General features: G+C 40.6%; 1 protein-coding gene across 5 annotated transcripts; it reads right to left on the reverse strand.

Moving 5' to 3' along the window:
- Nucleotides 1-9,889: 9,889 nt before the first annotated feature.
- On the reverse strand, nt 9,890-23,450 carry ZNF239 (zinc finger protein 239). Of its 5 annotated transcripts, none has more exons than XM_041743820.1 (4): nt 23,362-23,450; nt 22,468-22,508; nt 21,675-21,730; nt 9,890-11,740 (listed from the first exon to the last, which is right to left on the reverse strand). In XM_041743820.1, the coding sequence occupies exon 4, from the start codon at nt 11,475-11,477 to the stop codon at nt 10,257-10,259; it is 1,221 nt and encodes a 406-aa protein (XP_041599754.1). In that variant the 5' UTR covers nt 11,478-11,740; nt 21,675-21,730; nt 22,468-22,508; nt 23,362-23,450; the 3' UTR covers nt 9,890-10,256. The 5 variants fall into 5 exon arrangements, with proteins under 5 accessions (XP_041599754.1, XP_041599757.1, XP_041599753.1 ...); XM_041743823.1 differs by lacking the exon at nt 23,362-23,450 and adding an exon at nt 22,773-22,968; XM_041743819.1 differs by lacking the exon at nt 21,675-21,730.
- Between the last annotated feature and the right edge of the window lie 9 nt (nt 23,451-23,459).

A 23,459-nucleotide genomic window follows, 5' to 3' on the forward strand; every position in this document is an offset into this window, starting at 1 on the left:
AAATAAATAAAAATCTTAAAAAAAAAAAGAAAAAGACTAGACTCTCTAGATCATAGGAGATGAAGCCTCTGGTCACCCAACTGACTATAATAAGATGACAAATAGGTGCAAGGCAGTCAAGGGAAGATTGGGCGTGAACAGCCTGTGAACAGGCTTGATGGACACAGAAATGGGGAGACTGGTCTTTTAAAAAAGTAAATCTTTTGGGGCATCTGGGTGGCTCAGTTGGTTAAGCGTCTGCCTTTGGCTCAGGTTGTGATCTCAGGATCCTGGGGTCAAGCCCTGCATTGGGCACCCTGCTCAGGGCAAGTCTACTTTCCTCTCTTCCTCTCCCTCTGTGATCTCTCTCACTCTCACTCTCTCTCAAATAAATAAAACTTTAAAAAAAATTAAACTTTTTATTGAAAGTATTAGAGAAAAGTGCCCAGATTATAAGTATACAGCTCAAATCATATAAAATAAACAACCTGTTGGTTCAAGAAATTCAGTATTATCAACACTACAGTCCCTTACCCCTCTAGTGTTGACTAGTCTCCTGACTTCTAACTCCATGCGTTATTTTTTCCTGCTTTTGCTATACTTTTTAATGCCAACCAGGAGTACCAAGGGCAACAATTTAGTCCAAGTGTAGGCTTATTGGCTTGCTGCAACAAGGGAGGGCACCTCAGCAACTTAAGTGCATCTTGGTTAGAAGAGGGAGTAGGAAAAGCCTGGGCTTGGGTTGAATAATTCTGAGTGGGATCTAGGGGAAGTGGGGATCAGCTCTAAATTGGTAGCTGCCATAAGGCAGCTTAGCAATTAAATATCTCCGTAATGTTGGGTCAGAAGATGGGAACAGCGAGGCGGAACTGGTGCATCATTAGCAAAAGAGGCAGGAGTAACTTGAAGAAAGGAGTCATTATGGCACTTTACAGCTGTGACATGACCTTGGGAGAAATATTTTTTGTTAACTTTGCAGCTGGCTTGATGTCTGTTATCAGATAATAGCTATCTTAGGCAACAGCTGATTTCTTACTTTCCATCTTGGACTAATTCTACTCATTTGGTATAAATAAAATCACACAATATACCTATTTCATGTCTGGCTTCTTCCATTTGATAATGTGTTTGTGAGATTCATCCCTGTAGTTGTACGTAATTGTGGTCTGCTCATTGTTAGTGTGGTGTGATATTCCTCGGGTCAGCTCACACATGTTACCTGTTCTGTTACAAGCACTGGAGAATTTGTAGTTCTTGGCTCTGACGAAGACAGTGCATGCCTTTAGATGACATTAGGGCCCATTTCTGTTGAACATAGACCAAAAGTAAAATTGCTGGGTCATTTGGTACGCATAGAGTCTGCCATCGTTTTCCAAACCTGTTGCTTCAATTTAGACTCTCACCAGTAGTGTAGGAGAGTTGCAGTTTGCTCCACATCCTCATTAATGCAGATATTACTTGCCTTTTCATTTGTCATTAGGATGAATGCGGAGTTCTGCCTTGTGAGGCTTTTGTTTCGTTTTATTAAAGTCAGCTCTATGCCCAATGTGGACTTGATCTCACAACACTGGGATCAGGAGTTGCATGATCTACCCACTGAGCCAGCCAGCCAGCCAGCCAGGTGCCCCTGCCTTGTGATTTTAAGTGCATTTCCTTGATGGTTATTGAAACAGAGTATTTTACTACGTGTTTATTGGCTATTTGGTTAGGCTTTTTTTGTGAAGTGCTTAAGTCTTTTGTTCATTTTTCTGTTGTGTTGTCAGCCTTTGTCTTATTTATAGGTTATATATATATTTCGGTGAGGGGGTGGGCAGAGAGAGGGAGAGAGAGAGAATCATAAGCAGGCTCCATGCCCAGCTCGGAGCCCATTGCAGGGCTCCATCTCACGAACTTGACAGCATGACCTCAGCTGAAATCAAGGGTCAGACACTTAACTGATTGAGCTCCCCAAGGTGTTCCACTTTTATTTATATATTCTTGATATAAGGTCTTTGTCAGATATAAGTATTGCAGATTTCATCTACCGTGGCTTGCCTTTTTACTTTTTTTTTTCTGTGAGATTTTATTTTAAGTAATTTCTATACCCTATATGGGGCTGGGACTCAAAACCCCAAGATCAAAGTTACATGTCTACCAACTGAGCCAGCCAGGTGCCCTGCCTTTTTAATTTCTTAATAGTATTTGTTTGCACAGAAAAATCTTAATGTGTTCCAATTTTATTTATATGAGAGAGAGAGAGAGAGAGCACAAGGAGGGGGAGCAACAGGTAGAGGGACAAGAAGAAGCAGGCTCCCTACGGAGCAGGGAGCCTGATATGGGACTTGATCCCAGGACCCCAGGATCATGACCTGAGCTTAAGGCAGGCACTTAGCCAACTGAGTTACCCAGGTGCCCCTAATGTGTTCCAATTTACCAGGTTTTTTTCCTTTGTGGTTAGAGTTTATTTACTGATGTGTCCTCAACTTCTAAGCATAATATAGAGTGAATGGATGATTTAATGAAATAATGAAATTAAATATTAAAAATAGGGTGTTCAGGGAAGAATATGCTTAAGGAGGTGTCACTTGAACAAAGGCCAGAATAAAATGGGGGTGAAAAAAGACTAAAAGAAGATGAAGATAAATGAAACCTTATTGAGTAAAAGGAGGAGTATCTCATCAGATTCCCCCAAAAGAGGGTTGAGTGGTGGACATTTAAGAAGAAGCATCAAAGGACTTTTACAAATCAAGATACTGATTCTTGCAAAGTCCTGAGACTCATGCAGAACTCTGGGAAGAAAACTCCTATAAATGAGTGTCAGTGTTCACAGGAAAATAGGGAACAGTTGGTGGCTGTTCAGAGGAAAACTGAACAAAAATTATGTGGGGAAAGTGTTTCCCTAAGTTCAAAGAAACCCATGGTTAACATCAATTGGATAGCATAGTACTCAACCCCAGTTTTCAACAGTAAAGCAATTTGCCAAATGCTGCCAATTAAGAGATCCTGTGAAAACAAAGCAGTTTTAATATTCCAAAATGATGTGCATTAGTGCTTCATATAACAGACAAACTCATAAAACAAAAGGAGAATGTGTGTTGCTAGAGGCTTCAGGGAGGGGAAATAGCTGCATTTCAACATGTATAAAGCTTCAGTTATGCGAGATGAATAAGTTTTAGAGATCTACTGACATTGTGCCTAGAGTTAACAATACTATATTGTGCACTTACAAATTTGTTAAGAGGGCAGATCTCATGTGAAATGTTATCATCCCACAATACAAAAAATGATGTGCACTGGTGAACGTATATGCATGTGTATATTTCAACTAGTTTTACTGATTTAGATTTATATGCCATGTAAATTTTATATATGATAAAACCTACCCATTTTATATAAATAGTTCAATGCACTCATGTCATTGCCACCACAGCTGAGTGAACCTTTTCCATCCATTATGCTGCTTTGCAGTCAGTTAATTCTCTCCCATGTAGCGAACTACTTTCTTGCATAAATTTGTCTTTTCTAGAATTTTCTATACATTATATAGCTTTTTATGTCTGATTTCTTTCATACAGCATAATGCTCTGGAGATTCATTCTGTTGTATCAGGAGGCTTTTTTTAAATTTGTGTGTGTGTGTGTGTTTTTTTTTTTTTTTTTTTTTGGGCAGCCCGGTGGCGCGGCGGTTTAGCGCCGCCTGCAGCCCAGGGCTTGATCCTGGAGACCCTGGATCGAGTCCCACGTCAGGCTCCCTGCATGGAGCCTGCTTCTCCCTCTGTCTGTGTCTCTGCCTCTCTCTCTCTCTCTGCATCTCTATGAATAAATAAATAAAATCTTTAAAAAAAATATTTTTTTTTCATTGCTGAAAAAAACCTTCCATTGTGTGGGTATTCCAAAACTTGTTTACTCATTCATCTGTTGATTGTTAGGTTAACAACTAACAACTGCCTAACAACTGTTAGGTTGTTTCCATGATGAATAATATGCTTATTATGAGTAAACCTGCTATGAACATTCATATAAAGGCTTTGGATGAGAATGTTTTCACTACTCCATGTAAATATCTACGAGTGCCAGGCCCTGTGATAAGTGTATATCTCATTTTATAAGAATAGCAGAATTGTTTTCCAAATGGCTATTTTGTATTTCTGTCAGAAATCTGCTCCATGTTCTTGCCAATACTTGGTGTTTTTATACCTTTAAAATTTTAGCTATTCTAGGTGTGCAATGGTATTTCATTGTGGTTTGAATTTGCACTTCTCTGATTAGTGATGTTAAACATCCTTTCATGAGCTTACTGGCCGTTTGTATATCTTCTTTAATGAAATACCCATTCAAATCTTTTGTTCACTTTTTAAGCAGATTGTCTATTACTGGGTTGTAAGAGTTCTTTATAGATTTCGCATACAAGTCCTCCTTTATTAGATATATAATATTTCCTCCTTTCTACAAATATTTTCTCCTAGTCCATGTTATTTTCTTCCTTTGAAATTTTAAAATTGAAGTCCAATTTACGAATTTTTCCTGTTTATGGTTTGTGCTTTTTTTCTTCTAGGCACTTTATGGTTTTTGTGTTTGTTTACATTGTTCATTTCTCTTAGCTTCTGGTAGTGGCTGTCTATCCTCGTTGTCTTGGCTTGCAGCTGCATAACTCCAATGTCTCTGCTGTCACATGGCCTTCCCCCTTCACGTGCCTGGGTTTCTGTGTCTCTTCTATTTGCCCTTAATGGTGTGCTCTGTCCTAATCCTCAGGCCCAGCTCAGTTACCCCAAACCCAGTGCAGGCTGGTACATGGTGCTTGCTGAGACTTATGGTAGCCCTCCTCCTTTTTTATTTTTACTGCCTTGTTGCACTGGTTACATCTAGGACAATGCTGACTAGAAGAGGGAAGTAGACATCTTAGCCTTCTTCCCAGTTTTAGGGGGAAACTGCTTTTTATTTCACGATTAAGTATGTCAGGTGCAGGTTCTTCCACAGATGCCCTTTAGAAGATTGAGGGTGATCCCTTTAATTTCTTATCAAATCTGAGTGTCTAATTACAAATGAGTATCAATTTTTTTTTCAAATACTTTTCTACATTTTAAAAAAGGTAGGGTTTTCTTTTTTAGTATGTCAGTATGATTAAATACATTGATTCCAAATGTTAACACAAACTTGCATTTCTAGAATAAACTCTATGACGTATTACCACCTTTTATAGACAGCAGTTTCAATTTATTATTTTTTAGAAATACATTTTGCATCTGTTTATGAGAGATGTTGATGTATGATTTTTGCTTGTGAGGTCTTTTTTTGGCTTTGGTATGTGGGCAATGTTGGCTCATAAATGAGTTGCAAAGTGTTTCTTTCTAGAAGGGTTTATGTAGAATTGTTAATATGTCTCCCTTAAATGTTTGGTAGAATTCATTTGTGCCATCTAGGCCTGTACTTTTTTGTATGTGGAAAGGTTTGTCAGCTACAAATTCAACGTATTAGGGATATTCATGCTTTCTTTTGCTTAAAATTTTTTATTATTTATTTATGTATTTGTTTTATTTATTTATTTATCTATCTATCTATTTATTTATTTAAAAATATATTTAAAAGATTTTATTTATTCGTGAGAGACACACACACACACACACACACAGAGGCAGAGACACAGGCAGAGAGAGAAGCAGGCTCCATGCACGGAGCCTGACGTGGGCCTCGATCTCGGGTCTCCAGGATCATGCCCTGGGCCTGGGCCGAAGGTGGCACCAAACAGCTGAGCCACATGGGCTGCCCTATGTATTTGTTTTAAAGATTTTCTTTGAGGGAGAGAAAGAGAGAGAGAAAGCACGAGCAGCAGGTGGTGGTAGGGGGCGGGGCAGCAAGGAGATGGAGAAGACTCCCCACTGAGGACCCACAGGGACCTTGATCCCCCTGGATCCCAATGACCTGAGCTGAAGGCAGATGCTTAACAACTGAGCCACTTAGGTGCCTCTTCTTTTTCTTTTTTGAGGGAACTTTGGTAGTTTGTGCCTTTCAAGGACTTTTTACATTTCACTTAAGTTGCTGAATTTGACAAAAAGTTAAATTCACACTGCTTTAGCTAGGTCCAACAATTTCAATATATTCATTCAGTTCAAAATATTTTCACAAGATTTCAGACATGTTCAGGGTGGTATGAGTGTAGACTAGTTCAAAGTATTTTCAAATTTTCCTTTTTACCTCTTCAATTCAGGGCTCATTTGGGAAAGGTGTTTTAATTTCCAAGTATTTAGGGATTCTTCAGATATCTTTGTTAGTTGATTTCTAATTTAATTGTGTTATGTGTTATGGTCACAGAACAAACTTTACATAGTTTCCATTCTTTTAAGTAACTTGAAACTTGTTTTATAGCCCATAATATGTACACGTGAAAAGAATACATATACTGTTGTTGGGTGGTGGTATATAAATGTCATTTAATTTAGTTGATAGTCATATACTCTTAACTGATTTTCTCTTTGTGATATCACTTAAGTATTGAAATATCTATACTCGAAAATTTGCCTATATTTATTTCAATTTTATTGGTTTTTTTTTTTTTTTTTTTTTTTTTTTTTTTTTTTAGGTAGGCTCCGTGCCCAACATAGAGCTTGAACTCACAACCTCAAGATCAAGAGTTGCATGCTCACCAATTGAGCCCAGGTACCCCTTAATTTTCAGTTTTTATCTCATACATTTTGAAGCTTTAAGAGTATTGGAACTAGAAGACAACTGCTTTATTTTCGGATTCTCAAATGCTAGAAATACAGAGATCTCTCCCTTGGGGCTATTTGATTTCTGCAGAGAAGAAACGTCCCACCTCTTGCTGAGGGTAAATCTCTGGTTGGCAAGTGCACAGGAGTTGGGAAGGAAGGCATGTATGGGATTAGGTGAATGTTCCATATACAACTGACCATTAATTTCACTGCTTTCCTTTCATGTCTCACTCCTGTCTCCTACAGTATTAAGCATTTCTTAGCCTGGAGCTAAATTGGCTCTTCTAGTCCTTATCTTTATGTGCAAGCACTATAAATGGTGCTTGCTTCTGCTCTGATACACTAGCCATCCTTCTTCCATCTTTCGAATTTTTGATGAGATTTCTTGTTTGTTGTGGTCTTTCTCCTGACTCTCTTTATTGCTGTGGTTTTATAAATGCCATTTTTAAAAGCATTTTAATGCTGTCCAGAGAGATGTTTAACAAAAAGCACATTTTCTAGTCATTTTACTTAGCTGACCAAACACTGACATTTTTGTAGCCCTTGCTGATCAGTTGCCACATGCTCCTATGTATTAGCTTTTCCCAGAGCTACCTCTTGAATCTACTTGTTCTCACCTGCTCTCAGGTACCAATCCAGTGCCAATTTTACTCTCACAACTACTTAGAGCATGTTGCTTTGAACTTTGCTTTATCTAGAGTTCAGCCTTGCATCCTATGACCAATTATGATCCTTTCTTATCAATGGATGTACAATGAGGAAGGCATGGGAACTTCCATATTTCCTTCTATCCCCTAATTCTGGCTGTCGGGGTAGAGGGCGGGAGGAAACAAAGATTAGAGGTGCCTAGCTGGCTCAGTTGATAGAACATGCAACTCTTGATTCCAGGGTTGTGAGTTCAAGCCCCACATTGGGTGTACAGATTACTACAAATAAAATCTTAAAAGGATTAAAAAGCTTATAATTTAGAACTATGATTACAAGTACGGATCACATATCCACTAGTAAACAATTCATATACAAAGGAAATAGCACCCACTGAATAGCTATGAATTTTAAGAATTGTAAAGTATCGCAAGTAATAATCTGTAAACTGTATCTTTTGTTAAATTAGTGATAGAATTATCAGTTGAATACAATTGATGATTAGTGAGAATATCCAAAGCTTTTTGTTCAACTAAGTACTTATCAAGTATTAAGGGCAACCCTTGACCTCTGAAAAAATTTTTTTTCAACAACCTCAAAGCTCTTTCTTTCAGTGAAATAGTCCTAAGGACTCTGACCATATTTTAATTGTATTAAGCAAGGTGATGTTTAAAAGAAAACAGTAAAAGCTAAACATAGTTAAAAACATAGATACCAGGATCCCTGGGTGGCGCAGCGGTTTGGCGCCTGCCTTTGGCCCAGAGCGCGATCCTGAAGACCCAGGATCGAATCCCATGTCAGGCTCCCGGTGCATGGAGCCTTCTTCTCCCTCTGCCCGTGTCTCTGCCTCTCTCTCTCTCTCTGTGACTATCATAAAACAAAACAAAACAAAAAACAAACAAAAAAAAACATAGATACCGTAAGGGGCACCTGTGTGGCCCAGTGGTTGAGTGTCTGCCTTTGGTTCAGGTTGTATGTCAGGGTCCGGGGATGGAGTCTCACAAGAGGCTCCCTGTGGGGAGCCTGCTTCACCCTCTGCCTATGTCTCTGCCTCTGTGTGTCTCTCATAATAAATAAAATCTTTTAAAAAATTGATACTGTAAGTTATGTATAAAAGGAAATTTGGAAAAACGGTATTTTAAAATCATCTGAGATCGGAACTTCAGACTTTCCCCCAGCCTCATTACATGCGGGTTCTTGTGATCTTGGCTCCAAATCCGTTAGATTCTATACGTCAGGCAATTAGAAGACATAGGTGCCAAACAAGTGGAATCCAGAATAGATACTCAGGTATGATCCATGAGGGCAGGAGGAATTGAGAGGCGTTCATTACTCTAGAAATGGTGAAACAGAATCGCATTTGTGATGTTGCCTTAGGGTATCAAAACAACTGAAGGATATTATGGAATGCTAAAGGGTAGATGCTCAATCACCACCCTAACCATATATGGAATGTTTGCCTAAGGCAAATGTCTTAATCTCTCTCCTTCATTCCTTGAGATTAGCTGTTTCTCAAATAATGTATACTTTCCCTGTTATCTATGTCCAGGTAACTGCTTCAGGTTACCTTGGTCAAGATATATGTTATCACCCCACATCCCAACTAATAAAGGCATCCATATTTTCTCTATCACTTTTCATATACAGAAACTAGTTATTGGTGAAAAACTGGAATACTGAACACTAGGTAGTCTCCTAAGAAATGCTTGAGGAATCATTAACCGTTAGTTAGAAAATGAGGGTTGCTATCAGGAGCTCCTCATTGTAAATTCCAACTTAGTTACATATGCAATCACTTTTCTACTTGCTTGAGCTTCTTGTATTAACTTCTAGGGGATGAATGTCTAACTTGGTGAAGTGTCCTAAGCATCACACTCCAAGTGAATTGCATGTGACAGTTCGTATTTTAAGCCTGATCATCCCAAACATGATCTCCAAATATGGTTTAAAATGTTTTTATATAGCTATTATATAAATTATATTCAGCCAAGTATAAAAATAATTTTATAAATAAATACTATATCTACAGTGAAGCCTATAGAGGCTAGGGATGCTGTGAAAACAAATGGTTTTGGGGGTACATCAAATATTAAAACAAGAGATAAGCCCAAAGAGAAAAATATTAGAAACTTTCTCTCTTGACTTCGTTTTGTATCATATAGAACACGAATGCTGAAGAAAATTAAAGAAATGAGATAGTGAGGAATTATATACATTTAAATATATTTTAACTTCATTTGCTACATTTCAACATGGTGTATGTATCCTATTTGGCTTTAGTTTGGCAGGCGGTCATCTGAAGTGGTGAGATCTGGAAGAATTCCAATAGACCAGCTACATCCAGGGAAAAAAGAACTACTGATGTTCCTGAACAGCTGCCTTGGGGAGGGAGAGGGTTCAACATCCTATAATATATGGGGTTTACCACATAGGTAGCCCTTTACCTTCTTGTGTGCCACACACTGTTGTGTATTTTGCAAACACAACAGATTTCATATCCATAATATCTCTAACCACTCCCTTGACCTAGAGAGGGCTAATCAGGGCTGGAAGGAAATATGAAAAACACAAGGCACCAAATTTGAAGAGAAACCAGAGAGTTTCAATTTCTCAGAGAATACGAACAAAGGGAAACATGTTCCACTTACATAAATATAAAGTTTTTGTACTTAAAAAGGCTGGGTAGGGCATCTAGTTCTAGTAACATTGGCTGAACTGCAAAGTACAGACATTTCACTGTACCCATATGAGGAACCAGAACAATCAACTTGTTGTATAGTCTAACAAAGAGCTTAAATACTTTAAATGAATGAATGATTTTCAGTGAGGGAACATAAGTGAGTAACTCTTATTATCTCTCTCCTGAGAATATAAAGGGAAGCACAATGTTAAAAATATTTAAGTCAAAAAAATAAGTCCTTATCGTATAAGCATATGACTGAAGACCTTATTTAATGGGATCTTTCCTATGAACCCGCTGGTGGATGTGGAGGTTGGAGCTCTGGCTGAAACCCTTCCCACACTTGCTGCATTCGTAAGGCTTCTCTCCAGTATGCACTCTCTGGTGGATTAGGAGTTTTGAGCTCTGGCTAAATCCCTTTCCACACTTGCCACAGTGATAGGGCTTCTCTCCAGTGTGGACTCTGAGATGGATGCGGAGATCAGAGCTCTGGCTGAAGCCCTTCCCACACTCATAGCACTGGAAAGGCTTTTCACCTGTGTGTATGCAGCGGTGAATGTGAAGGTTCGAACTCTGACTGAAGCCCTTCCCACATTCCCCACACTTGTAGGGCCTCTCCCCAGTGTGAACTCGCTGGTGGATGTGCAGGTTGGAGCGCTGACTGAAACTCATACCACACTCCCCACACTCATAGGGCTTCTCACCAGTGTGCACTCGCTGGTGGATATGCAGTTTGGAGCTCTGACTAAAGCCCTTTCCACACTTGTCACATTTATAAGGCTTCTCGCCTGTATGAACTGCATGATGAATGAGCAGACTTGAACTCCTTGTGAAGCCTTTCCCACACTTGTCACACTTATAGGGTTTCTCATCTGTGTGGGCTGCTCTATGGATCAGAAGACTGGAGCTCCTTGTAAAGCCCTTCCCACACTGCTCACATTTGTAGGGCTTTTCTTCTGTGTGGTGTCTTTGATGAAGTAGTAGTTCTGAGTGCTCACTGAAGTCCTTACCACACTGACTACATCTGTGTAATTTCTCTGCAGTGTGGATTTTCTCACATGGATGACCATCTGAGCTGTTGTTACTTCTCTTTCCAAGGTTGTAATGGTTACAAGCTTTCTCTGTATGAGCTCCCCGATGACTACGACCGACCACTTGTGATTTCCAACCACAAATGTCTTTGTAGTTACAGTCAAAGAGATCCAAAGAGTCTTTCACTTGGCCATTCTGGCAATTTGTCTCACCACTGACCAATGGTGCGACCAGGTCTATTACGTCAGACATAAGTTTAATTTGAAGGTTCTCTGAACAGTGGTCCATGGAAGGACTTTCTCCCCGCAAGACTTTTTTCTCAGTGCTTTCTTCAGTTACAAACAGACTTTTGCTTTTCTGAGGATCCTGAGACTCATTTTCACAGAATGTCACTGAGGAGGCCTGTGTGGCCATTTGGCTTGGGACTTTCAAAGGCAAATATTCTTCACTTGCCATGTTTTTGTAATCATCACTTTGAAGAGTTACCACACTGCTCTTATTTCTGGAAATATAGAAGATGTTTCTCCCTACTTCTGATAAGGGGGAAAATCTAATTCAGGATTCCTGTACACTTCTCCTGGAAGAATTCACAATATAATTCCGACTCTGTTATTGTACTGGTCATATCTTCTAAAATTAGCTGGCAGAAAAGCCCCCATGTAATAGATCCCTAAGTCCTTTGTCTTGAAGATTCTCCATAGAATTTTCATTCAAGTCTCCTAGGGAACAAAGAGAATTCAGTGATAAGAACATACAAAGAGTAGATTTCAAGATTTTAGAACTGGATTGCCTAATGCCTAAAGATTTAATATCTAGGAAAAAGTTGAGTCTTGTCCTTATAGTTATGTCCATATTGGGTTCATATTAGAGAAAGCTCAGCTGTATGAGACAGAAATCTTGTCTTGGCTTTTAGGCATAGCCAATAAAAGTGTTTTTCCCCTATCCTGCAGAGGCTATGAATCCCATGTCCTTGTCACAAATATTTCATTTCACTTTACTCAATTAAATTTGCATTTAATTGGTAACCCACTTTAATAGGTGCTGAGGATACAAAAAGAAAACAGAAATTCTTTTGCTTAGCAAGCTAGAGCCTATTGGGGAAAAAAAATACAAAAAAATCAACAGTGATAACACTAAGTGCAACAACAGATGCATGCACAACCAGTCATGGGAGCACAAAGTAGGGGCATTCAACCTCAACCTGTGGGAAGATTTCTGGGAGTAAATGTAAGGGAGAAAAAAAAGTGAAAATGTAGAGAAAATATATGCTCAGAAAAACTATATGCAACTTCTTGTGGAGGATATAAAACAGGTGACAGTGGTAAAGAATATGCCCTGGAGAGGAAGGCAGGAATCAGAACGAAGGGCTCAGCATGTAGAACTAAGGAGTCAGGGCTACAACCCTCAGGCATTTAAAATTTAAGGACTTCAGTAGGGAGTAAAATGTCTGACTTTGTGCTTATAAACATCATCAGAAATAAGCAAGACTTCAGGCAGAGAAACAACTGCTGCAGCAAATCAGAAGCAAAATGATAAGGATGGTTATGAAGAAAAAGGGAGAGATTCATTCTATATCATGTGATGACTGACTGAACTTGGAAGGAGGCATCCAGCATGATCCTCAAGTTCCTTGCTTGAGTGATCAGGTATGAGGGTATAAATGGTAAGACAGGCTGGAGTTGTGAAGTAGGAACCAATAAAACAAACTTTGAGTTATTTCATTTGTGGTGCTAGTGGAACATTCTTGAACCGTTCAGTAATATGAGTCTGGAACTCTGAGAGAGAACTGTGCTAGGAATGCAGATTTTAAACTTACTAGTCTGTATGTCAGTCAAAACAATTAGAGTGAATATCTTAATATTATACTGAGATGACAAAAAAGAAGTCCACAATAATCTTGGAAAAATAGAAAGATCGCAATCAGCATAAAATGTTGAGGAACTAGATGATAAAGAGCAGATGGATGAGAAATGATGGAGAAACTAGGAAAAAAAACCCAAATGCATAGCTCAAATCATGTACAGAAAGCTTCTAAAAGACTAGGAGATCTTCTCAACAAATCCTAGAAATTCAAATTCCAAACTCAGAACCAACAATTATAAAAAGAGGTTGATCCTGGGAACAGGTTTATTAATTCACATTAGGCCTTTCTTTCTCTTTCCCTCCCTTCCTTTCCTTTCTTTCTTTCCCACTCATTCATTCATTCCAGTAATCTCTACACTCAATGTGGGGCTTGAACTCATGACCCCAAGATCAAGAGTTGCATGCTCTTCCAACTGAGCTAGCCAGGCACTCCTCAAGTTAGGCATTTCCAATGGCTGGACTTTTACTGGGCGATTATCAGTGATATAATTTCACTTTACACTTTTGTGTTTGAGATTTTTATATCTTACTTGCATAAAAAAATGGATAACCATGTTCAATTTTTATCAATTAAAAATGAAAACCTAGGACCAAGCTTAAAATTGGAAGCACATTCCCTATTCATTTTTTGCCCCTCTGCAAACCACTTTCTACACTGAGTTCCACCAACACTACGTAAATTGGATCATACCACCCTGTTGTACACTGGCTTCCCACTGAACTTAGCACGTATCCACACTTTTTACCAGTGCCTTCAAAGCCACAAATGAGCCAGGCCCGGCCCACCATGTCTTCCCTCTCTATTCTTCCCAGATGCTCCTTGTATTATTGCCACGCTGCTTCCAGGTATCAGATCTTCCCTTGTACTATTCTCTCTGCTTGGAATATTCTTATCCTAATCAGTCACCTGTTACATGTTTATTAAGCCTTTAGATCTTTCTTAGTTGAAAGATGTCAGAGGCTTTCCCTGAAACTTTCAGCAATACATATATTATCAGTCTTGACCCATCCCATGCCTTTATTCTCTCAGGGCACACTATTCTATCCTTCCCAGGATGTAGCAATTTATTAAAATATGTTGTGTTTATTTAATGCCTCTTTGACAAGACTGTTAAGAAATATATATATTTTAAAAGATTTTATTTATTCATGAGAGACAGAGAGAGAGAGAGAGAGAGAGAGAGAGAGGCAGAGACACAGGCAGAGGGTGAGGCAGGCTCCATGCAGGGAGCCCGACATGGAACTCGATCCGGGGTATCCAGGATCACGCCCTGGGCTGAAGGTGGTGCTAAACCGCTGAGCCACCTGGGCTGCCCGAAATATTTCTTCTTTGCTAAACTCCATAGTAGTCAATTTTATTTATTTATTTTTTAAAAATTATTTATTTATTTATTTATTCATTGAGACACAGAGAGAAAGAGAGAGAGAGAGGGGCAGAGACAGGCAGAGGGAGAAGCAGGCTCCATGCGGGGAGCCCAACGTGGGACTCAATCCAGGGTCTCCAGGATCATGCCCTGGGCTGCAGGCGGCGCTAAACCACTGCGCCACCGGGGCTGCCCCATAGTAGTCAATTTTAAAATCTTGACCATGTATACCCAGCACAAGAAATATTAAATACATTGCTTTACCTACGGGAAATTGACTGGAAACAAGGAAAATAAATCAGACTTGCAGACCTAATATAAAAGCACACACAAAAAATATCCAATCCAGTCTGATGAGACTGTGAGCTATAAATTGAAAGTTCTGAGAACGGAGTCAAGGCAGGGAGTAGTCAAAGGTTTCACACTGGACTTTGAATAAAATCTTAAAGGACAAAATTAATCAGGAACCAGAGCATGATACTCATCAAAGGTTCCAGAGAATGCCAGGAAGGGAGTTTTGAGGCTCTAAACCAGCAATTAAAGGTAATTCCAGGTTTTCCTGCAAAAAGTGACATGATAAATACGTTAGGGGAGACAGGTCTACTTGTCACATCTAATTTGAGCCTGATGAATGATGTCAACAATTTGGCTTATTGTTACCATTGTTAGCATTCAGTGGACTCATTTTAGAGCTATCTGTGGGACTGAGTGTTATTTACAAGAACTGAAAGTCAATGGGATACCTGGGTGACTCAGCAATTGAGCATCTGCCTTTGGCTCAGGGTGTGATCCTGGGGTCCTGGGATTGAGTCCTGCAGCAGGCTCCCTGCAGGGAACCTGCTTCTCCCTCAGCCTATGTCTCTACCTCTCTCTTTGTGTCTCTCATGAATAAATAAATAAAATCTTAAAAAAAAAAAAAAAGAACTGAAAGTCAAAAAAGAATTGGTGAGAGAGTTACAGATGCTGGGGATGGTGAGGGATAAACTTAATAATGGCTTATTTCTAATCTAGGCTGCGGGAAGAATGTGGATACTACAAAAGTGGGAATACAAGAACTTAAATAATTTAGGAAATCCTCAATATATTGAATGTGAAGTGACACTGGATATTCAAGTGTACATAGTCCACAGCCAAGAAAGTCATAAGAACAGAGTCTCATATGAGGATAGGAAATGAAGACACTACAGTTATTACAGTAGAAAGGATAGTTGAGGCCATTTATGTGTGCTAGCTCTTTTTTTTTTTTTTAATTTTTTTATTTATTTATGATAGAGAGAGAGAGAGAGAGAGAGGCGCAGAGACACAGGCAGAGGGAGAAGCAGGCTCCATGCACCGGGAGCCCGACGTGGGATTCGATCCCGGGTCTCCAGGATCGCGCCCTGGGCCAAAGGCAGGCGCTAAACCGCTGCGCCACCCAGGGATCCCTGTGCTAGCTCTTTGAGGGAGGCAGACGAGTGTACAGATACAGTGTGCATCCTCAACAGGGGCACCTTGACACCAAGGGATGAAAACAAAACAAAACAACACACACGAAAAAAGGTTGAGAAACACTGATAGATGGTGATCTGAAGGCAAAGAGCCTTTTAAGATTTCTAAAGTTAGAGGAAAGAAAGAGAAGCCAGTGAACATACAGAGAAAAGAAATAGGAGGAAGGCCAGAGGAAATAGGAAAACTATGACTTCATATATGTCAGGAAATTTGAAGATTAAGATGAACACTATCGAAGGCATTAGAAGAATTGGTAACAGTAAATTTGAAAGAAAAGTTTAAAAAGGAAAAGCTCTGAAAGGAACAAAAGTTTAATTTGCGACCTCCAGGTGAGCAATTCTGGTACACAAAAAGAGCACAGGCATTTGGTTTACAGAAAGAAAATGGAAACACAGGGCTCTTACTACTTATAGGGACCAATTTACTCTGTGGTGTTTTCCTTACTCCCCAGGTTTAGTTGAAAATAATAGTTTGAGAGCTACAGTTATAAGGGAAGAGAGTCGGGGATCCCTGGGTGGCTCAGTGGTTTGGCACCTGCCTTTGGCCAATGCATGATCCTGGGGTCCCAGGATGGAGTCCTACATTGGGGGACTCCTTGCATGGAGCCTGCTTCTCCCTCTGTCTGTGTCTCCGCCTCTCTTTCTCTCTGTGTCTCTCATGAATAAATAAAACCTTAAAAAAAAAAAAAAAAAGGAGAATCATGTGGACAGAGGCAGGAAAAAGCCCCGAAAGCCACCATGACAGGCTACTTTGTTTCAGTGGTTTTTGTGCAATGTCTGTTTTTACTACAAAATGGCAATTTCACAGGTTTTAACCTAGTAGGTATATATGTATCTTACATGTAATTAAAAATTCTTTATCATTAATCACTTATAAATCATTAATGTGGCAGCCCCACTCTTCCTCAGACAAGCCCGAGACTGTTATCCTGAAAACTTCAAGACACTCAAAAAAAAAAAAAAAAAGACTCAAGAGAACAATTTGCTGAATGCTCTAACCTCACATTTCTTAATGTCCTTAGAGTAGTGCTAATGATCTCCATCTCATTTCTTCACACTCAAAAACCATAACCAGGGCTATTTCACTATGTGGACCACTCTGCTTTTGAAATATTAATCTCTTAATATCTTAATCCTTAAAAACATTTTTTTAAAAAGATTTTATTTATTTATTCATGAGAGAGAGAGAGAGAGAGAGAGGCAGAGGGAGAAGCAGGCTCCATCGCAGGGAGCCCCATGTGGGACTCGATCCCAGGACTCCAGGATCACGCCCTAAGCCAAAGGAAGACCTTAACCGCTGAGCCACCCAGGCATCCCTCCTTAAAAACATCTTCATGATGTTTTTGCTCATCTTCCTCTATCACACGTGCTTTATCAATATCACCACACTCAACTCTTCCTCTTTTTTTCCTCCCAGCCAAAATATACTTCTGATCTCAAGTCTTTCCCAAGTCTCATTAATCATATGTTCTTTCTTGTTCTAAACTAAGCAGTTGAACATTCATGGAAAAAAAAATAGCACACATACACAAACTATAAAATACTCTCCTTAGGTATTCCAAAGTATTTACCTCCAGCCCTGTTTCCCCTCACCTCTAAGCTCCAAATCTATCATCTGCACTTGGATGTCTAGGGGGCACTTAATATTTAATAGACCCCAACGGAACTCTTGCTCCCAACGATCTCCATCAATATCTGCTCTTCCCTAGGGATCCCCTTTTTAGTAAATGGTCACACAATCCACTCAATTGCTGAAGCCGAAGTCCAGAAGTCATTTTGATTCTCTCTTTTCTTCCTCACATTTTATCCATCACCAAGTCCTACCTATAAAATGTATCAGAATCTATCCACGTCTCCCCACTTTGCCCAGTTATGGTTACAAGCCCCAGCTATCATGAAGTCCTAACTGTACCAACCTCCCAATTTGTCTATCTGCTTCCACACTTGCTCCCCAACACAATGATTTTCTATATAGTAGCCAGGGTGATCTTTTAAAACATACAGCACTCAGGTATGAAACCCTCCAAAGGCTTTGCAATGGGCATCAAGTAAGATCCAGACTCTTCATCTTGGTCTGCAAGGCTTTACAGACTGAGATCCTGTCACTTCTCCAAAGTCAGCCCGAATCACTTCTCCCTAGGTGTCACACTCAGCCCTAGTGACCTTGTAGGTCCTTGACAACACCAAACTTATCCCAACTTAGGGCCTTTGCATTGGCTGTCCCCTCTGCCCAGAATGTTTTTTTCCTACATCTTCACATGCCTGGTTCCTTATTATTCAGGGCGAGCCAAACTGCCACTCCTCAGAGAAGCATTTCCTTGATTGCTTAATCCACAGTGGCACCCAGAAACTGTCACTTCTTGTTTTAATTTCTTTGTACTACTTATGTCTTATCCCATTTTCTTGTTTACTCATTTGCTTTCTTATTTAATAAACTCTCCCCACTAAGATATTTATTCCTTAAGAACAGAGAGACAGTTGATCCTTGCATCCCCAAGGTCTCAAGGAATGCCTGGCATCTAATAGGAGTCCATAAGTTAATTTAGTTAACTTCACAGTGACTCTGGTTCCTTCCAGGGTTCTGCTGATGGAGCAACACTTCTCAAACTACCCCTGGTGAAGGACTAGTTTATTTTAAAATGTTTCTAATATGACAGACTTTTGTCATAGGTATTTTTGAAAAATACAATAAAAAAAGAGTTACTAGAAAATAAAAACCTAAATGTATAAAATACTAACACCATTTTTAAAATACATTTTTAAACACTCTTAGTTTCTCTCCTTATGTCTTTGCAGACTGGTAACAAGCAGTCTGTGGGCTGGCAAGAGGCCACGGGCAACACCCTGAAAAGCAGAATGACAGAATACACACAAAATGACTGGGAACCAAGTGAAGCCAAAGATGCAGTTCAACTCTGGGCCAGGGAAATGCCTCATAACCTTCAGAACTCCGACCCCGCAGGCCTGAGGCTGAAGCGGCACTACCTACTCGCTCCTCAGGGAACTGAAGACAACTAGGCTGCTTACAGGAGTGACACGACTACCCTACTTATTACCCGTGGAGAAGGTGATAATGAGGGAAGGTGGCAGTTCCCTTTTCAAGGCCATGGGTCTCCACTGTGTCTGAGGTGAAAGGGATGAGACTGGGCTCAAGAAGCCTGCAAATCCAGAGGTACCTGGGTGGCTTAGTCAGTTGAGTGTTTAACCCTACCTTGATTGGGATTGAGCCTCGTGTTGGGCTCCACACTCAGTGGGGAGTTTGCTTGAGGATCTCCCTTCCTTCCCCCTACACGTGCTCCTCCCAAATAAATAAATCTTAAAGAAAAAGAAGTCTGCAAGTCCCTGCGCAAGAGTGGGACAGAGAAGGGGTACAAGTGGAGCTTACACCTCAGGGAGCCATACATACACTCATTAGGACAACAGGGCCTAAAGTACATCAAGCAGTAGTAGTATTAGCCACTCATGACCAGATGTTCTTTTCTTTCTTTTTTTTTTTTTTAAATTTTTATTTATGATAGTCACACACACACACACACACACACACACACACACACAGAGGCAGAGACACAGGCAGAGGGAGAAGCAGGCTCCATGCACTGGGAGCCCGACGTGGGATTCGATCCCGGGTCTCCAGGATCGCGCCCTGGGCCAAAGGCAGGCGCCAAACCGCTGTGCCACCCAGGGATCCCCAGATGTTCTTTTCAACCTCAGAGAACAAGGTTTCTTTCCGTCCAAGGCTAACCCCTCCCAATGCATTCTAGATCCAATCCTTTTCTTCCTTCTGAAATTCAAGTCCATCAATTATCTTTTTTCCCTTTCATTTCTTATCCATCTTCTACTCAGTCATCTGGATGGTCTAAGACTCCTATCCTATCTCAATAATATTCAAACCACTTTAGATCTTGTCAACTCATCTCCCAAATCTCCCTCCAAACTGTTACCTCTTCTTTATTGTCACTGCCACTGTCCTCAGTAAGGCCATTGTTTCTTACCTCGATCACAATAACTCCTTATCAAGTCTTTAAAATACAAGTTTTGTCACCTTTCAATCCACAAACTGAAAGACAAAGTTACTAATTTTTTTGAGATCTCATAAATAGAGTGGTGAGGGCAATTCCATGCCAAGAATGGAAAGGGCATAGATATATATTACACATATTTATTTATTTATATAATATGTAATAACATATATTATATTATACATATATATTTATTTTTTAAAGGATATATTGATGGACTACTAACTGCAGTAGATCGAAGATTCCAGAAGAAGAAATGGTAGGACAGTGGGCTAAATACGGAAAGGAATCAGTATGACAAAGGAAAAGGGAAAGAAAATAGTGGTTCTGCTAAAGACAAAGTTGGGAATGAAGGAATTTGAGTAATGAAGTTTCCCCCACTATCATCTGGAGCTAATAAATTACATCCAAGGTGGACTCAATAACTTGAAAGCTAACCAAAGGGGTCCGGTCATGGGACTAGTAGTTTTCTGTTCCCACCCAACAAATGTCAAGCTCCTTAAAACTACTTATTTCATGTGGCTTTCCACTTCCTTCCCAGAGTCCATCCTTGCTGAATCCAACAACTTACTTAGATGCAGGAAATAGTAATGCAAGTCAGGAGGTGGACAAGAGCTATTGTCACACTGGATTACCCTCAGTCAACCAAATGTCATGTTGTAGTCTAGAATAGCCCTTTACATGCTGCTTCTGCCTTGACTTATATTTCTCCCATCCATCTTACAACTCCTTTCATTTTAGGACAATCAACAACTGCCTTTCTGAAGCATAGGATAAGTTAAATGCCTCCTCCTCCTCCAATTTCTCATAGTATTTTCACATAGCTCTATTAAAGCTATAAAATCTGTCTTCCATATTGGCTACAGGATTCTAAAGGATAATAGGGGCCATGTTCAGCTAATTTTTAAATCCCCAGCAATGAGCACAACTGACCAGGAATCTAAATGATATTTATAAATTCACATTCAATTTAAATGAATAATGAAAAGATACAACTAAAACTGAACTTTGAGATCATCAAAGAAAACACTCTTAATTTTAAAATGAGAAAGCCAAGGCTCATGACACTGAAGTGACTTACTCAAGTTCACAGAGGGAGGGGTTAAATTGGGACTCCTGACTTTCAGCAGACTCAAGGACAGTCTGGTACATAAGACAACACTCAGTAAGTATCCAAGGAAGGAAATCCTTTCTTTAAATTCAAGTTATTAACATATATCAGAATCTCAAAATTTCACTATATTAGCAATCCCTAACTTTGTGATAAATAGTCTTCATCAGGGACCAGGTAGAGGAAAAGGAAAATACAGAAAGCACAGGGGCTTATTCACATTAATTTCCATTCATGTCCTCTGGTCCTTTTCAAGCCACAGAGATGGCATGCTTTCAGGACCTTGAGGGAGCTTACTGCCTTCTAAACGAATTTTTATAAGAGTTCATGGTCTCTTCCTATGCACATAGGAACTGTGTTTGCCAACCAAAAAGATGGTCTTGCGGTGATAGTATTAAGAGCTAATTATTTCTTCCTTAAAATCCAGCCTGATATTTGATTCAAGTAACTTCTGGTGTAATTGACCTATTTAGTTATGGAGAGGGAATAGCATGGAGTTAGAAGACATGCGGTTTCCTTCTGATTCTACTACTCTGCAACAAAGAACAGTGCTTCCCGTTAGCTCTCTCAGAATTAGAGCTCTCCTCTGCAAAACGCCAGCACCAAGGCTGATCCTTCCCATTTCAAACATTCTATGACCATAAGTGACCATCTTGAGGCATGGTTTTATAGAGATAAGTAAGAAATCAGATTCCTAAAAAGTGCTACTTGGTAATTTAACAATTTATTGTACCAATTAAACATGCAGATATGTTGGTAAAGGGACAAAGCAACCAGAGCACAAAAGATGAATAACCCATCTTACCTACCTTAACGATGCTTATATCAGTATGTAGAGAAATATCTCACAATAAATCCAACAAATCTTTGGATGTACAAAGGCCAATGGGATTTAAGAAAAAAAGTGAAATTCTCCTGTTAGTAGGTTGAATGGAGAGAGTGTCTAGGACTCTTAATTCTTAAAAAACACCACATATAGCTAATGAACAGCCTGGCTAAAAAGCTATTCTGGGAATGATGTGATAACTACTATGCCAGCATTTAACAAATTTTTAAATGTCTAATAAATGGTTATTGTTAATATGCAGAATCTGCTCATGGAGAGAAGCACCAAAATTTATACTTCTATTTGTTTTCCTGAGACCACTTAACACTGGCTGGAGCATGTGATAATTCTGAGTAACTTTCAATGTGTGTGAAATGTCTTGGCAGGAAAAGGGAGACTTTGAGAGAGGACCAAGCAAAGATGCTGTGTCAAGTCTTTCAAAGAATAGTTGTGTGCTCTGGGGAATGGGCCAAGTTCATGGAGGGAGGGTGGTTCAATGGAAAATGGTGTGGAATTTAAACCAAGCAGCCACCTGTGCAGACTCTGGAGGCATCATTCGATAGCTACATGTTCTCAGTGTATTAATGTTCTTACACCCATATTTATAAAATGTATGCCTCACATACATGGCAATAAAAAGAACGTAAAGAACAAAGACAGGACCTGACAACAGACAGGCACTCGATTAATGCTGACGTTCTTCCTTTGTTCAAGCAAAGGAAGGTTATGTTCATTCTCAGACATGGCATTTTCCGAGAGAAGAAACCCCAACTCACCTGGAACCTGGTCATTTCCTCCTCTCAGGAGGGACAGAGTCCTGGAAAGGCAGTTAAGGAAAGAGAAATGCCATGAAAATCAAGTTCACCTTGTAGGATACACACTAGTCGGTCCAGCAAGACTGTAGGAAAAAAGTTACTCTGCTCTTGCGGATCACCCCTTTCGGTCAGCCCCTCACACACTCTCCGGAGATGCCTTCCGAGCCTCCCCAGGCTGCACCCCCCTCCCCGGTCTCCACCCAGGCCGAGCCTCCCCGCCAAACCCCCGAGGGTGAATAAATTCCGCTACCCCCCGCAACACTGACTGAGATGTGTCCATTTCTTCAGGGTTTCTGATTTCTGCCCTAAAGTTCGAGAAAGAGGAGGAGCTCTTGGCTTAGACGCGGTGCCTCAGAAGGGATTTTGCCTCCCTGAGGTGCTTTCCCCGACCTGCCACATCTCTGGGATGTGAGGACAGTGCTATGGGGACAGAGACCTCGGTCCCTCCAAGGGGCCCCTCGTGGTCGTCTAACGTCCGCCGGAAACCTTGGAATAAGGCCAGTCGCCACACAGAAATGGCCGGGGCGGCCAACTACGAAGCCTCCAGGCCGGCCAAAGCCAGAGCTCAGGCGAGCGGAAGATGGGCCCCTCCGCGCCGTGCCGCAGCCGCTTCTGCGCCGGAGGCCGCTCAGTCTCAGGGATCAAAGTCAGGTCCGGCGGACGCAGCGGCTGTCGCGACGCCCGGGCGCACGTGCGGCCCCTGCCGCACCTCCTCCAGGTCGCGTGCCCTCCCACAGCTGCCCAGCCAGGGTTCCGGGTTTCAGCGGCCCTGCGCCTCCCCCGAGGCACTCCCACATCCCAGCCACCAGACGCCTCTCTGCCGGGGCGCTGGCTGTCCAGTCCAGAGCGTCTCACCTCCCACGTGGAATCCGACACCTGGAAGAGCAGGACTCCAGACACTGACCCGCGCCCTCGCCTAATGGCTCTGAACTACAAGTCCCAGAAAGCCGCGG

The sequence above is a fragment of the Vulpes lagopus genome, chromosome 2, assembly GCF_018345385.1.
Source record: "Vulpes lagopus strain Blue_001 chromosome 2, ASM1834538v1, whole genome shotgun sequence".
Taxonomy (NCBI): Eukaryota; Metazoa; Chordata; class Mammalia; order Carnivora; family Canidae; genus Vulpes; species Vulpes lagopus.